Here is a 17,621-nt window from a genome sequence, read left to right on the forward strand (position 1 = left end):
TTGAGAGAGAAGGAAGGAAGAAACCAGTCAAGTAGGCAGTTAGGGTGGGTCTTCGGTTGAATTCTTTCAAACAAAAGAGCAACCTGCAGACATAGATAAGGGAGCTTGCACAGAGGGGCTTGCCTAAGACATGCCCACAACTGCACAGATAAAAAAGGCTACACAGGTGACTTTCCCAGACATGCCTGCAATGGAAAATTCTGTCCGCTAACACATGCGCAGTAAGAGGAACAAAGCAATATGGAGTAACTCAAGCTAAGGGCCCACATGCACACTAGGAGGACAGGGTGGAGCTATCAGAAAGTCATGCCTTATGCAAATGAGATACCGAGCCCTCATTGGTTTCTTATGAAAGCCTGTGCATTCAACTGTAAAAATGGCAATCTTCTGGGGCCCCTCTCCACCATTTATCTTCTTCATGTTCTTGCTTCTTCTTTCCTATGTTAGTGTGAAGTAAGATCATGCCAATTTAAAACATACTCCTTTTAGATGTTTGTTCTTTTATATTGCTTTCGCTACACAGAGCTAGGGAAATAGAAAGTAATTGCCCACTGTGCTGGATAGCTTCCTTCTTCCTGGGTCCTTGAGGCAACAGTTGTCAGAAAGCAGCTTTTTGATAAGAATCAGCAGCTTGTAGCTGAGAGGGACTGGGAAATAAAAGTGGCCACCATCCAGGTCACTCTCCACCCATTTCGGGAACCATCTTGCTGATAAGAGCTACTCATTCTAAGGGCAGGAGGGATTTTTGGACCAAGGCATGGCTTTTGATCTTTGGGAACAAGCTCTAATCACCCCCATGCCTGTGTGTCTATGTCTTTGAGTGTTTCTCTATCACCGTGTACTCTGTGATATATCCCTTTCATACCTTATTTCATCTCTTTTTTGTGCCAGATCTGGCATTAAACTTCCTATAATGCATACATACACGAGAAATCGGATTTTTCTTTCTTTCAGAGCCTGCTGCTCATCTGACTTCCCTCTGCCTCTACTTCCTGTTTCCCTGCATTTTGCATTTGCAGATCTTAACACATAATGCAGCATCCACCCAACTTTGTATACATTCCATCTTTATTTTTCATGAGGCGGATTTTCTACCAGTCTTATACATACAGTCCTCCATTATGGATCATCTTAATTTTGTTTTAAATCTATTTTTTCTTCTCTTTTGTCTTATCAGCTTTATTTAGATCTGGTTCACACTCTTGTTCTGCTTTCCCCCTCAATAAGGTCACTTTTTCTTTTCTTTGTGTATCAAATATCCTTGCCTCTTTCTCTTCCTCCTTAGAAAGCAAGGTTTCTCAGCCTCAGCATTATTGACATTTTTGACTGAATAATTCTTTGTTGTAGGGGTGTTAGAGTAGGTAGCTAGGCAGACATGAGTAGGACTGGAGACAGACCCCCCACCCTCCATCAGGAATGTCAGGCAGCCATCAGGTGATGGTCAGGCAGTTGTTCAACTGTCTCTCTAAAACAATAATTGGTTGCAGCCAGCACCAGGAGAAGGTAGTTTCTCAATAGATAGAAAACACCCGAAGCTGGTGATCAGCCGCTTCCCAATAAGACCTCGGGAACTGGGCGGGTGGACTCAAGCATGTGCACTAAGAGGCAAAATGGTGGAGTTTAACTGGTAAATGACCTTCCTCTAGGAACACTCGACTGGTAAGGAAAAAGATGCCTAAAATGAGCATGCACACAACTTTAGTAAACATACTGCGCATGCTACCCTCCCAAGTGCTGGCAGGCCACTGTGAATGCAGACAGCCTGTCCCAAGAAAAACATCAAGGGAGGAGAGATGCAAAACCCCGGAACCATGCCAACGTATAAAACCCTAAGTCAAAGATCAAACAGGACACTTGGATCTCTCAAGTTGCCCACTTGGCCCTCTTTCAAGTGTACTTCTTTTTGTTCCTACTCTAAAGCTTTTAAATAAACTCTTACTCCTGCTCAAAAACTTGCCTCAGTCTCTCACTCTGCCTTATGCTCCTCGGTCAAATTCTTTCCTTCAAGGGGGCAAGAATTTAGTTGCTGCAGACCCATGTGGATTAACTGCTGCTAACAGGGGTTGTCCTGTGCATTGTAGGATGTGTAGCATATTTTTATTTTAGATATTTTTATTTTATATGTTATTTGTGAGATAGGGTCTCACTCTGTCATCCAGGCTGGAGTACAGTAGCATGAACACAGCTCACTGCAGCTTTGACCTCCTAGGTTCAAGTGATTCTCCTGCCTCAGCATACCGTGTAGTTCGGACTACAGTTATGTGCCACAACACCTGTCTAATTTTTTTGATTTTTTGTAGAGAAGGATCTCATTTTGTTGCCCCAGCAGGCCTCTAATTCCTGGGCTCAAGCAATCCTCCTACCCATGCCTCCTAAAGTGCTAATAGATGTGAGCCACGACACCTGGCCTCCATTCTCTATTTTTAATGGGTGCTAAAAAAGTCACAATGTGCATCCTTAACTTATCCCAGTCTACTCTGAATTAATATTATACCACTTTATGTATAATGAGAGTACCCTTCAATATTGTAATTCCATTTGTCACCTTTATGTTCATTTTGCCCTTATTATCTTATATCATACTTCTTCATGTAATTAATACCACAATATATTGTTTTTATTTCTGCCATAGTTAATTGTTTTTTAAAGGAATTGGGTAAAGCAAACCAACAGCATAGATACTTACCTACTTATTTATAATTTATTTATTTATTTGGAGATGGAATCTCACTCTGTCTCCCAGGCTAGAGTGCAGTGGCGCTATCTCAGCTCACTGCAACCTCTGCCTCCAGGGTTCAAGTGATTCTTTTACCTCTACCTCCCGAGTGGCTAGGATTACAGGCACCCACCACCATGCCCAGCTAATTTTTGTATTTTTAGTAGAGACAGGTTTTCACCATGTTGGCCAGGCTGGTCTCGAACTCCTGACCTCAGGTGATCCACCCGCCTAGGCCTCCCAAAGTGCTAGGATTACAGGTGTGAGTTACTGCACCCAGCCTATAATTTCTAAAAACCCTTCAATGCTGTAGAGCTATATTTCCATCAGACATCATTTTCCTTCAGCCTGAAGAAATTTATTTGGTATTTCTTGCTGGCAAAAATTAGCTTCTACTTACCTACATTTTGAAAGACATTTTTGCTTGAAATCATTCTATGTTGACAGATTTTCTTTTAGCACTTTAAAATGCTATTTTATTGTCGTGTGGCCTCAATTGTTTCTGATGAGTAGTCAGTCACCATTTGTATGATATGCCTAGGTGTTTTCTATTTCAGGTTCACTTGAACATCTAAGATCTGTGGATTGATAGTTTAAATCAAATTTGTTTTTTTTTTTTTCAGATTGAGAGGATACAGGTTTGGGGACTTTCCTCTTTGTGGTTGCTTCTTTTTGGGATTTCCTTCCTCAATTTGCAACTATTCTGACACCCAGATAGCTTACTTCTGACTTGTCAACCTGGGAAGATGGCTGCTTTCAGCTTGAGCGCTATCCAGATTTTCTGAGCAAACTAGGGAGAGCCTTTGGGGAAAAATTTGGTTAAATGTGTATCTCATCTCTATTTATTCTCCCCTTTTAAGGGTCATATCTCCTTCAGTTTCTATCTGCTTTTGTCAGTGTCCATTGCTTCAAGAATTGTGTTCTACATTTTTTTCCAGAATTATAATTGTTATTTGTAAGAGGATTAGTTTGATATGAGCAGCTTTACTATCAGTGTCACATTAAGTTTTAAATGTAAGCTATATCTAGGGGTTAACTCTTCTAAGAATAATTGCATAGTAATAAAAGATAAAGCATAAACAACATTTTTTTGGAAGACTTTCTGTTATTAACATACAAGTACAAAGGTACTTTTATGACAGTCGATGGTGTCCACACAAACAGTGACCTGCTCAGTGCATAGGCTATATTAGCAGCTCTTAAAAATCCTCCATCCCTTACTTTTGTCTCTCTTCCATTGAGATTTAATCTTCCTCTACTATCCCTAAAAGAAGAGGGCAAAAAATGGGGGGATGTTCTCTTCACTTTCCAGAACAAATTTCTATCCACTACATAACAATGACTATTTTGGAATTTGAAAATAGTATCTGTCCATATTGCTTAATTCCACAGACTTCTCTTCCCTCTCTCAGATAACTGTGCATCTGGCCCACAGTCTTCCTTTTCTGGCAATCTTGGGTCAAATTGTTAATGATGTCACATGTTTTGACATCATGGTATTCCACTAGTGACCAGTGAGCACATCATAGTTTTTCATTCTTTTTGGCCAAATGCCCTATTGTTTCTTTCTTTTTTTTTTTTTTTTTTAATCAGGTATACAGAATCAACAGGGCATTTACTATGACTCTGTTCTATTGATTGCTGGAATCTCTAAATCTGTGTTTTCCCACATTTACTACATCTTTCTTTTTGTTTAATATTTTCACTCCTTACAACCACTGAACAGTGTTTACCCTACACACTTCATGAGATCACTCTTTCTACACTGTTATATTTGTTTGTTACTTTAATATCGTTAGAATCCCTTAATTTTGCCTCTTATACTCACTGATTTCTGGACTTAAGTCCATATGTTCCATTCCTGTACCCACAAAATGGAAGACAAACAACAACAACATCAACAGCAAAACCTACCAGGTTTCTTTAAAGCTAGATCTGCTGTCCTGCGAACTTATCATGAAACAGTTAAATACCTCTAGGTAGAAACCCTGGCGTCTGCCCACACCTTCTTAAATAGGAGTAAAGGAGCAGTCGGAGAACCTGGCTCTTCCTTTGTATAGCTTTGCCATTAACAAGTATACAACTGTGAATTACTCACCCAACCCTCCGTTTTCCTGTCTGTAAAATGAGGAAAATATTCGAGAACTTGAAACCCACTACAATCCATCTCTGTGCTTCACTAGCCCAGTTTGAAACTAGAGAGAAGCAAATTCCATGCTAGCAAGTATAATAGCGATAGAGGGAGGAAGGACTGACTGCCAGCTAGGAATTGAGCTGCAAGGGTCTTGAAGCTTTCATCTGTGAAAATGTAGGCACTGTGAGACTTAGAAAGTAACAGGCCAGACACTGGATCAGTAGAAACTACAAGGAGGTGGCCTGGGTAGAGAGAGTTGCTGGTTGTTTTTCTCCCCAGCACTGGTCTGAGTCTCTCATTTAGGGCTTCATGCTGTCTCTTTCTTCCTGTCCCAATTCCCCACATTTCCCTCTCCACTACCGTAAAACATAATCTAATTTTTATTCTTAATTGGTCCTGGTTATAAAACTTAGATCTAGTCTACCTTATTATGTATATTCTTCAATAAAGTTTTAAACTCTTTAATTAAAAAGGCAAATGATTTTATTGTTCGATAATCATTTTAAAAAATAAGAGGAAGGAGTAAAATTAAAGAGGAAAGATGATTTTTATTTCCTTGTGACCTCTATTTCCCCCTTCCGCTGCCCTTGGTAAGTAACTCTTGATGGAGAAAGGATTCAAGACTCTTATTTAACCAAAAACCAGAGCCAGCTAATCATTTCCAAAGGTTGGTATCTCTCTGCTGACCTTTTCTTTGGTTGAAATTGAATAAAACTATATGTTCATATATGTATTAAAACAAACTCAGAATAACGTCTTTTCTTCCTTAGTTAAGGCATTATAAGGGCTATAACTATCATACAGTAATACCCAAGGCAGTAACGTAGAAAGCTGCTTTGATGGGAGTAGAAACTTATAAACAAATAAATTCAATAGACCTTTTTTACAAAACTGGTATGAAGAGACAAGGGTAATACCCATATTTTTAAAGGTTGCCTCTTACAGTGAAAAAAAGATCTCTGAGCACTAGCAGTGAGATTTCATCTGTAATATATGTAACAAAATAGCAAGAGGTAAAGAGCTTTGCAATAGGGGCTTCATATATAAAATATAGCATGATCTTCAGTTGTAAACAAGCAACCTGTTCTGTGTAGATAAGGAGAAAAGAAAAATTAAAGTAACTAAATGATTGCTTCACATAGACAGTTATAATGCAGATCTACCCTCCTTTTCTCTACTTGGGGCTATTTTTCCACCTCAATAAAACAAACTTTTCTTGACACTGGTCCAACTTTACCCTGCCTTTGCCTTTAAAGACATTACTTTAAAGAATAATTTTTATTATTTGTTCATAGCCAAATAAGACTTAACCCTTAAGTCTAAGGGTTTTCTAATCTCTGCCCGAAAAGAATTTGTTGATCTACCATGTAAAAAATCTTATCTGTATTATATAAAAACTCAATGCATTTTAATACAGTTTTGATGTTAATTTGACTTTGTTAGTATGTTTTTGTAGTTGAAGGCCATGGGTCTTATATCTAAGAAGGAAGACATTTTGTATATTTGTTTATAATAATTTTGTTCCATTCTCTTTCTTGTCTGCTCTCTTTTTCCTGTTTAAAGTATGATGTGTCACAACTATAATAAGGCAAATGATTCCTATCAAACCCATTGCTGTTAAAACTCCTTTCAATATAAGATAATCTCTGGCAGGTACAGGATCAGAATTGGGGGGAGTAAACAGAGATGCCTGGGCAATGTTAGATATAGCAGACTTTAAGGAGTTCCTATCCATTGCTCGTATTGCAACATAAATTCTGTGGCTTTCATGTGTTTCTCCATTTGGCTGATGTTCAGGTCCATTTGTGGAAATTTGAGGTGAGAATGTAAATATCTCCCTGATGCCAGCTTGCTGAGGATTTCGCTTTGATGTATTTACTAAAATAGCATTGTTAAAGTCATCTTGGATATTCTCTAGACTTTTACTCATTCTTATTTCATAGCTTGTAGCTGAAATTAAAAAATATAAATAGGAAAATTAAGTCACTTTGAGTATATTTTCCAGTTTATTAGAAATTACTAATGAGAACAGCAACTAAAAGTCAAAATATTTAGAAATAAACATAACGAGAAATACGAATACAAGCAAAACTTTAAAACACTACACAAAGACTCATTAAAACCTGAGGACTTTTTTTTTTGAAAAGCAAGATTCAACATAAAAGATGTTATTTTTTTCCTAAGTTATTTTGTAAATGTTATGTGATTTTTTTGTTTGTTTTTGTTTTTGTTTTGTTTTGTTTTGTTTGAGATGGAGTCTCGCTCTGTTGTCCAGGCTGGAGTGCAGGGGTGCCATCTCAGCTCACTGCAACCTCCAACTTCCGGGTTCAAGTGATTCTCCTACCTCAGCCTCCCAAGTAGCTGGGATTACAGGCATGCGCCACCATGCCCAACTTATTTTTGTGTTTTTAATAGAGACGGGGTTTCCCCATGTTGGCCAGGCTGGTCTCAAACTCCTGACCTCAGGTGATCTGCCCACCTCGGCCTCCCAAAGTGCTGGGATTTCAGGCATGAGCCACTGCACCCGGCCTGGTATGTGATTTTATTTAAAATACTTCATTTCTGCTTTAACTAGTCAAATTTATTGTAAATTCATATGGAAATTAAGCAACCAAATTGAACATATAAAGTCTAAAAATAGCAACGTGGAAAGACTAACTCTACCAAATATACAAATGCTATAATACCTCAATAATTAAAACGCTGTGGTACTTACTGATGCATGAATAGACACATCAAAAAATAGGCCAAAACACATTCAGAAGTTTAGTATATGACAAAGGTGGAATTCAAATTAATGGGGGAAAAAATAAAATTTCTGAATAAATGGTGTTGTGAAAATTGGGTAAAAAATTTGGAAAAAGACAACGGAGGTGGAAGCCTGAAAGTTAACATAAGCCTTAGAAAAGGGAAAGTAGAGAAAGGTACTCCGTCAATGTTTGCCCAAGCAAGAATAAGAAAGCCCTGAATCAGGGGACCGGTCCCAGCCTTCCTAACAAAAATAATGGCCAGAAGTAGGAAACAAAAATGCACCAAGGTTTGCATGAGTTACACAAAAAATTCCCCGAAGCCTACTGATAAATATATGAATAAATGTTTACTACCCAGCTTTCAGAAAGAAATCACTTCCAGTACTGGGAACCACACGCTCTGTAGTGCAGAGCCCATTTCTACTACACAGATACCATAACACATGGTGTTGATGCTTCTAGTCAAGATTTCTGAGAGATTAGTATCAGTGAGTTAGCCAGGGCCTCCTCACTCCAGGGGTAGCAACACACTGTCCTTCTGGGACTCCAGGATTTAAAGCCTTATCAGCAACTCAGAGCTTTTCACAACAATCTTCTGTACCTTTTTCAGTTCTAAAACCCCAAAGCTATTTTCACTCAACTAGCCCCTAGTTATTAGAAATGCTGTCTTATGGAAAAATAGGTCATGAAATAAGCAGACCTACCCTGGCCCTGATCAAAGTCTTCTCCAGGTGCTGTCCAAGATAGGGTCAATTCCTCTTCTACGTTTACAGCTTCCAGGTCAGTAATTTTGCATGGTGGAAACACATCAGGGTGGGGGCCACCTGGAACTCCCAGCACTGAAAAGGAGCCTCCTGAGCTGACTCGGCTAAAGCCCCATTTTTGCTCCTGCTCATTTCTGCCTACTGATTTCCTTGGAGCATTCATCTGAATATTACCTGAGACAAAAAAGAAAAAAAAAAAAGGCAAAACGACAAATTACAAAGCTTCTGAATAGCTTGTTCTTGACACGGTGAGACTTTCTTAAACCTTTTTTTATTTACTACATCTTTAGAATAACTGAGTGTATTTGTACAATCCTTTGCTCACTAATTCATCCATTTATTCACTCAATAAATATTTTATTTTACTTATTTTATTTTGAGACAGAGTCTTACTCTGCTGTCCAGGCTGGAGTGCAGTGGTGTAATCTTGGCTCACTGCAACCTCTGCCTCCCAGGCTCAAGCAATTCTCCTGCCTCAGCCTCCCAAGTAGCTTGTATTACAGGTGCCCGTCACCACGCCCGGCTAATTTTTGTATTTTTAGTAGAGACGGGGTTTCACCATGTTGGCCAGACTGGTCTCGAACTCCTGACCTTGTGATCTGCCCGTGTTGGCCTCCCAAAGTGCTAGGATTACAGGCGTGAGCCACTGCACCCGGCCTCAGTAAATATTTATTGAGGGCATATGCTGTACCAATAATTACAGACAAAACAGTATCCCTCATGGAATTTATAGTCATGTTAATCACATTAATAAACACATATTTACAAAGTATGATAAGTGTAAGAAGGAAGGAAGGCAGGATGCTATGAAAGAAAATAAAGTGGGTCTATAATTTAGAGTGGTATCAAGGAGGTAACATTGAAAGGCTTCCTAAAGGTTGAGTAGGAACTGACCAGGTAAAGAAGAGTGGGAAGAACATTCTAGGTAGAGAGAACAGCAAATCCTGAGGTGAAAAGAGGTTTCAATTAGAAAAGCTAAATTAAAAGCAAAGTGAGTCATCTGAGATGAGGCAGGAGAGAAGTTTACACAGGACCTCATGGTTCAATGTGGTTTTAGATTTTAATGTTACATGCTGTAGGGAAGCAGGGAAGTGACAAAATTATATTTGCTTTCTAATAGAACACTCTGGCTGCTTGGTGTAGAATGAATTAAAGCACAGCAAGCAACAAGGTGGCCACTTACCCATTCAATAGTCCAGATGAGAGAAGATAGCAGCTTGGGATGGGAAATGGCATGGAGAGGGGGGCAAGAAAGAGGCAGTTCAAGAGGTCTTCTGCAGAGGTCAAGCAAAAGCTGGTGATGGATATGAATATAGAATAGTGAAGAAGAGAAACCTGGTTTAAAATGAAAGAAAAAAAAAATTCCAGGTTTCTAAAATGAGCAAGCTGGGAGGAGAAGTAGGCTAAGGAGAAAAAGACCAAAAATTAAATTACAAGGTTTGTGATTCCTGTACAACATCTAATTCAAGATGTTAATGAGCCATTTAGATCTGGATTTTAAGCTTAAAAAAGAGATTTTAGCTAAATGTAATAATTTTAAAGTTATGAATTTGGAGGTTATACACAGATAGATGTTATTAAAGGCATACAGATTAATGAGATTAATAATAATTATTACTGTAATGATAAGTAGGATTTACTGAGTGCCTTCTATGTGCCAGGCACTTTTCTCAGGCCTTACATGTATCAGATATTTAATTTTCCCAACATGGCTATGAGGAGGGCAATTATTACCCTTATTTTTTTAGATGATGGAACTGAGACACACAGAAGCTAAGTCACTTGCCCAAAGTCACACAGCTAGTAAATGGAGGAACTGGGTTTCAAAGCCAGGAAATGTGGCTCCAGACGGGAAAGTAAGAAGGTTCAGACTCAGCCAACAGACAGCCTGGTAGAAAACGAGGAGCTGGAAAAAGAGCCTGATAAAAAATTCCGGAAAATAAGTGGTAATTAAGAGAGTGAGGTATCACAGAAACCAGGAAATGACAAAAGAGGGATCAATTGGCTGTGTTTGATACTGGTGAGGTCAGAAAGAATGAGGACTGAAAAGTAAACAAAAAGGATAGAGTCATGTTATGGAACAGTCCAAATGATTAGTTATAACTTTTAAAATACATGAATAATATTTATAAAGAATCTGCATTTTTGGAAATACAAATGCTTAGAAGTCTTTTTTGAGATTGTTTTCAAAGACTATAGCATGACATATTTCTGTTTGTCTATTGTGCTTTAACCACTGCTTCCTATCAGGAACTATTATAATGGTGTTAAAAAGATAAATATCTTCCATTTATTTTGCATTTTTTTCTTGAAGGAAAACAAAACATCTTCAGGATCACTTAGGTGTCTGTAACATCCAAGTTCATATTTATTTAGGAACTCATTTCCTGTGTGGACTGTTTGGGCTGTTGGCCTCCTTCTTTCAACTGCTAATAACTTTTTGCCTCTTTCTCTTGCCTAAATCTCTATAGAGGAAACACAGAAGCAGGAACTGAGAAATTAACTATTAGTAATTCTGATGAAACAAGAAAGAGGTCAACATAACGACTAAAATAAAGGTAGGTATAATCTGTGGACATTACCTATTACCTTCCTGTTACCCGCCTACCACGAATCACTGAGGACTGAAGAAACAGTCAACAAATTATATATGGACTTAAGTGTAAAGACTTTTGAAATTTTCTTTCTCTCACTCCCTGCCACCCCAGTACACACATACCCATCAGAGATATGTACATGAAATGATGTTACTCAAATAACAGTGCTAATGGTTCTTACCGTTTGCTGTGTAACCTGGTACATACATAGCATGACTCCCTGGAATAGAGTGGGCTAGTGTGCTTATGCTTGGAGAGTGATTGACATGCACTTTCAAGCTATATCTACCATTTACAGCAAAGGAGAAAAAATACCTCGAGTAAATTCCATCATTTTTTATAACATCAGCACCTGTATATATAAAAAACACAGTGTCAACACTTGTTATCATAGTAGATTACTAATATTTAAGTCATTAAAAATGAGATTTACTCCCCTTATTCTTTCTATATAAGGTATATGATCATGCTCTTATCTACTTTTTATATTCTCAGGTGATAAAAAATCCAATGGGTCCATAATTTCTCCCTGTAATTTCTTACCTCAGAAAAATGATTTTCTAAAGGCAAATAAGTTGTACCATGCTAATAAAACATTTAATCATCACCTTTAACATTCTTGTTCTTATCATTGAAAATAATACTAGTTTTTTTAAGAAATCAAGCACATTCTTCAGGTTGCTTATAGTCATTGACCCTTTTGAGATGTTAAGAAAAGCTATTTTGTCTCTAGGAAATAAATATATATGCACATATACACATTTTCGTACAGTTTCAAGGGTTTATGAATGTCCTGAAGTCACTTGATTAGGGACCTTTAATAAATACAAACTTTGGTTGCTTATAAAATAGTGTGAAATTACTTAATTTCCTCATTAGAGGGTATCTGGAACTGTTTTTCTAGATTCTAGGGGGCTTGATGACCTGGAGTTTGACAGAATTTGATAGCATCTACTGTGCCTTGCTTCAGGGGGCATTCTGAAAGGTTAGCCAGTGATGTACTTCCTTCCTTTTGTGTTGATCTTTAGAGAGCAGTTCAATTCCAAGCCAAATTCATGACTCAGTGGCAGGAAGGCCTAGACCCCAGGGCAGCAGAGGGAAGTCCAGCTTAGCCCAAGTATAGATCACTTTTGCCATTCAAGTACAGGTGGTCATATTGGGCAAGCAGCTTGTCCTCTATCCTAGAGGTCAATTCAGTTTTCATACCACACACACAGTGCTGTACACCAGCAGTGTATCATTGCTAAAGTGTCCCCACCATCTCCCTCTTCCCCACTGCAGAGGCAGGGCTCCTTAACATAAGAAAAACAGGAGTATATTTAAATGAAATAAGAAGTGCTAAACATTTTATTATCAAGGGAGATTTAGAATTCTTTTTTGTCTGTTGTAAGAAATCAAATCTTAACCATCTTGGCTAACACGGTGAAACCCCATCTTTACTAAAAATACAAACAATTAGCCGGGCATAGTGGCAGGTGCTGTAGTCCCAGCTACTAGGGAAGCTGAGGCAGGAGAATGGCGTGAACCCAGGAGGCGGAGCTTGCAGTGAGCTGAGATCGCGCCACTGCACTCCAGCCTGGGCGACAGAGCAAGACTCTGTCTCAAAAAAAAAAAAAAAAAAAAAAAAAAATCAAATCTTGGTATTTAGTGGTTTAATGATGAATAAAGTTTATCTTTGTTGAGAAATTACAAAGGAAAATCTCTCCATATTAAAGTCAGCACTGCCACCTCTTTTAATCACTGAGGCAGAAAGAAATGGGGAAAGAACATTGGCTTGGGAGACAGAGGAATTGGTTTGAAGGCCTGCATCTGTCACTTAGTAGCTATGAGGCTTCATGTCTCTGAGCCTCAGTTATCTCATCTATAAAATGGAGATAACTTATCTTGCAGGGTTGTTGTGATGATTATTTGAGAATATGCATGAAAAAGTACATTTTAAATTGTAAATCATTTCAGAGGTATAAGTTTTATTATAGTTCATTTACTGAGCAGATAAATACTGCTTCCATTATAAAAGTAAGTATTAAACAACTGTGTACATACATGTTAGGTATTGATTGGAGGGGAAACAATTTACATTTTGATGCCTGAGCAGTGTTTTTTATTGTTTCTTTTTTTAGGGTATACATTTAGATAGCAAGCAAATAAAATAGTTCCAGGGAATAATATAAAAGCCTATTGAGCTGAATCAGATGATTTTCCCTAGGAGAGTAGGCTCTGTTCTCCAGGCCAGCCCACAGGGTGGGGCAAGAGAGAAACATTCTACAAAAGTGCATTTTTGGACCATAAACAAAAATTGAAAGGTACAACCATGGATAAGCCATCAGAGCATGAGAAGTTCATTTGGATCCAATCCAATAGGCAAAACAAGAAGACTTCTCTGGTATCCCCCTGAGGTGGACTTGAACCAAAACCCTCTGAATGAACTTTTGTTTTCCTGCACATCATACATGATTGCCATGGCAAGATACTAATGGGCTACCGAACTTAAGACTCTTGAAAAAAGATGAACTTTGAAACAACAGAGCAAAAGAATATAATTTTGTTAGTAGATCAAACACTTCGGGCTGCCAACAGAGGCAGGTCTACCGCCATTCTAAGAATGTAGTTTAGGAAAATAACCAAATAGGAAAGATGGAACAACAAAGGAATTTGTTTTTCAAAGGAGCCCAAGTGCTGCTGTTTACCTGGCTGGATGTTTTACCATCTATAATGTATGATGACCTGGCTCTGAACGCTGTATGTGCAGAATGAGAGCTTTTGTCTATTCTGATTCCTCTAGACTTGCAGGCTGGGTCTTCTTGGGACCAAATCATATATGTAAAAGGCAGTGGCTGTGCTAGAAATGAGCTGTGCCCTCTCATCAACCCAGCCTCTTGGGTCTAGGGTCATCTTATAGGTCACAAGTTCAGTTTCCAATTTTTTCTTCACAACTGGGGTCCAAAGGGAAAAAGTGGGTTCACTGTCACTGCACCTCCCTTCTGATTTTCATTTCCTACTTTAACAGTCCAGTCTGATTACTTCAGTGAATAATAAAGCTGGTGACTTTTAGAGGAATATAAGTATGTCATAAGGACATAGAAGCCTGCTCCCGTATGACCTCATCAAATGGAAGCCAGGACCAAAGTGTCCAGCGGCTGCCTCCCACCCTTTGCTCAAACATAGACACTATGAGGATCCTCAAGAGGACTCTCTTTTTCCATGCTAACATGGAAATATCAGTGGTTCTATGAGAATTTGAGAATATTGTAAGATTAAGAAAAATTACTGAACTGAAGGAATCTTACAGATAGGCTTAATATTGATACTACCGCATCATATCATAAGAGCTGTTGAGAACATGATAAAATGTCAAGACATTCCTTGTTACCTGCTCCATCATCGAGAAGTCTCAGTGTAACAGGATCTCCAGTCTCTGGCTCAACTGTGGCAGTGACAGTGGCATTAAGAATGGGATAAAATCCCTGTCTCACATTGGCATAAATCATCACAGGCTGGGGAAAATGGAGGCTGTCTCTTTCCACAAAGGCTTCCACAGTGGCTGGGGGCACAGCTGAGTTGGAGGCACGAGAGGTCACTGCCACTTTCAGGGCTTGCAGAGAATGGTGGGTATTGTTCAGTGTGTAAGTCCAGTGCCCAGGCTGTAAAACAAGTCTTATTGTTTTGGAAAGTGTGAAAAAAAATCAACCCTAATTCGAAAGCATACATCTAAGCTGCTGGAGAATTTTGCTCTTGTTTTGTTGATGTTACACTTTTAAAAATACTACAAAAAGATGCCAGGAAAAGTAGCATTGGTTAAGGGATAAATAAATTCATATTTACATGGCTTTCATAGCATAAGTCACCTTTCTTTCTAGGTGATTCTTTAGGAATTACACCTCGGATTTATTTGGAGTGAGGGAGGATACATCTTGATTCCCATTTTTAGAACATAACAATAATAGTGTCCAGCTTCAAAGTACTTTACAGATATTAATCTGAGCCCCTTCCCCAAAAAGGAGTTTAAATGTTTTTCATTTCTTTTCGTAACTGAGAAAATTACATCAAATTAAGTGGACCTATATTATAATTTATGTGGACACCATGGACTAAAAAGGCAACAATATCCTTCTTTCACTCCACTTCCCACAAAACTCCACACTCAGAAATCTCAATCAGCAAAAAACACATACACTCTTAGGGACCAAGAAAAGGACCTACTATTTTTAATAGGTCAGGATTATACAATATCTAATTTGAGTAATTTATAGAAATACTGTTAAACACCACTCTTGCCTATCTGCCTGGGAAAAACCGACAAAAAAGAAAATCTGAAAGAAAAAGACTAAAATTATAATATAGAAGAAATTCATCCTTTTGATTAAGCTATACTTTATATTACTTTTTCCTGACTTCTGCTGCTGCTCCTTATCAAACCCCCAGAAGTAACAAGAGAAACACAACAAAGCAGAAGGAAGAACAGAAAAGCAAGGGGTTGAAGTGTAACTCAGGGTGGAGAATTAAGATGCACCACACCCTAGCCATCTTTCTTCATTGGGATTCATGAGCTTCACCATTTTCCATTAGTCATGATTCAAGCACCATGTTTTTTGTTTGTTTGTTTGAATCATAACATTAGTGACAGATGCATGGCAGGAACTTCCACATCAAAAAGTTATCTGAGTGCAATAAATGTTTCGATACAGGGCATCTAATCCAGACCAAGAGGTCAGGCAAGGGGAGCAAGAAGTAGGTAAAGTTGTCCCTGACCCTTATACACAGGTGTGAAAAGAACATGATGAATTTGGAGAAAAGTTCAATAGGAGCAGAGCATCGAAGAAGTTAAGAGAGAAGCTTGGGTAGAAGCCAAAACATGAAGGGTCTGGTATGTAAGAGTTACCACTTGGATTTTATTCTGAAACCACCAACAAGGTTTTGAACAAGAGACACACTGATTTGTGCTTCAGAAGGATCACTTTGATAGAGGTAAAGAATGCACTGGAGGATGGCAGTTTAGAGTCAAAGAGGCTAGTTAAGGGGCTGTTGAGAGGGTGGCAGGCACGGTGGCTCACACCTGCAGTCCCAGCACTTCAGGAGGCAGAGGCAGGCAGATCACTTGATGTCAGGAGTTTGAGACTAGCCTGGCCAATATGGTGAAATCTCATCTCTACCAAAAAATACAGAAACTAGCCAGGCATGGTGGCAAGTGCCTGTAGTCCCAGCTACTCGGGAGGCTGAGGCAGGAGAATCGCTTGAACCTGGGAGGTGAAGGTTGCAGTAAGCTGAGATTGTGCCACTGCACTCCAGCCTGGGTGACAGAGCAAGACTCTGTCTCAACAACAACAACAACAACAACAACAACAACAACAACAGTAACAGCAGCAGTGAGTGGGGCAGCAAGTGAGGAGGCACTGAATTCAGGCAGTGCAAGAGTGAATCTGATCAACTTACAATTCTCCTTAGAACCATTAGTGGTTCCCTTTCATTTCAGGATTCAAGCCCCTGTTCACTTTACTGTTGTGCAAAGCCCTTGCTAACACAGCTCCTGTTTATCTGTCTAGCCTCACTACTCCCCTCTCCTTCCTTTGCCTACATCCCTACCTTATAGACTACCCTACTCTATTGAACTACTCTAGTTCTATGAAGTCATGTTCTTTTTATCTGAGTCTTTCTATGTGCTGTTTCCTTTGCCCAGAATGTCATACCCACCTCTGGCCCCGTTATTCCTTATATTTCCATTTTGATGTCTTTGCTTCCAGGAAGCATTCTTCCTCCCACCCTCTTGTATGTTCTGATAGTATCTTGTTTATACTCTTACCATGACATTTTATTGCAAAGTACCTAGAACAAGACCCAGTACACCCAGTAGATGCTAAAAACCATATACATTGCATGTATTCATATTATAAATTCTAAGTAGAGATTTTTTCTAAGCATATAGAAAAGTGTGTTTATATGGATTATGTAAAGAAACATGTAGGCTAGAAAAAAATTTAATTGTTATACTAGTGGAAATACTAATTTTCAGTGTTGAAGTGTTTGATATCTAATATTTAAAACTGAGAATATACTTTAGTTATTCCTCTTAAATTTTTAATATTCACAAAATGGCCTCATAAATTTAAAGTAAACTTTGGATACATTAAAACAAGATTTTCTTTACACAATGCATTTAATCATGTAATTCAACTGAAAATCATAAACTTGGCAGAATGTTGTCCTTAGGAACAAGCTCACAACACCTACCTTAGCTGTTCCTGGAATCCAAAGACTAGCTGTCCGAAAAGTTAGATTGGTGATAAAATTATTTGTGTAGTATTTTCTTCCATCAGGATCAAATAACATAATCTCAGGAGGACCACTGGTCTGCCACGTAACTAGAAAGATAGTGTCATTGCCGACAGTGTTATCCACAGTCACCGTGTTTTTCAATTGATGGTAAGGTTTAACATTTTCACCTGTACTTTGAAGCTGTTAAAGAGAAGATATATATTAGAGTTTCTGGTGTATGCATAATCATTCCATCTTTTTCTTTTATAACAAGCAACAATGAATTGGAAAAAATAAAAATAATTTAATTCTGACAGGTACTATAGTTATACATCATTTTTCATATAAAAATACTTTGCAAAGCAAAATATTGCATGTTATTTAAGTACAGTAGGTATAAAACATTTTGTT

The 17,621-nt window shown here is 38.4% G+C and overlaps 2 protein-coding genes across 2 annotated transcripts in view; one reads left to right on the forward strand and one right to left on the reverse strand.

The window, feature by feature from the left end:
* ODF2L (outer dense fiber of sperm tails 2 like) overlaps positions 1 to 17,621 on the forward strand; it is a 119,638-nt gene that overhangs the window by 10,042 nt on the left and 91,975 nt on the right. The gene's annotated exons all lie outside the window — the stretch shown is intronic.
* CLCA2 (chloride channel accessory 2) overlaps positions 5,311 to 17,621 on the reverse strand; it is a 31,666-nt gene continuing 19,355 nt past the window's right edge. Inside the window, exons 10-14 of the mRNA XM_001109351.5 lie at positions 17,187 to 17,411; positions 14,332 to 14,602; positions 11,143 to 11,313; positions 8,305 to 8,538; positions 5,311 to 6,800 (exon numbers count right to left, since the gene is read on the reverse strand). Of these exons, the coding sequence (XP_001109351.3) occupies positions 6,358 to 6,800; positions 8,305 to 8,538; positions 11,143 to 11,313; positions 14,332 to 14,602; positions 17,187 to 17,411 (1,344 nt within the window). The 3' untranslated portion in view covers positions 5,311 to 6,357. The remainder of the gene's footprint in view (positions 6,801 to 8,304; positions 8,539 to 11,142; positions 11,314 to 14,331; positions 14,603 to 17,186; positions 17,412 to 17,621) is intronic.

This window comes from Macaca mulatta, chromosome 1, assembly GCF_049350105.2.
Source record: "Macaca mulatta isolate MMU2019108-1 chromosome 1, T2T-MMU8v2.0, whole genome shotgun sequence".
NCBI classification, from domain to species: Eukaryota; Metazoa; Chordata; class Mammalia; order Primates; family Cercopithecidae; genus Macaca; species Macaca mulatta.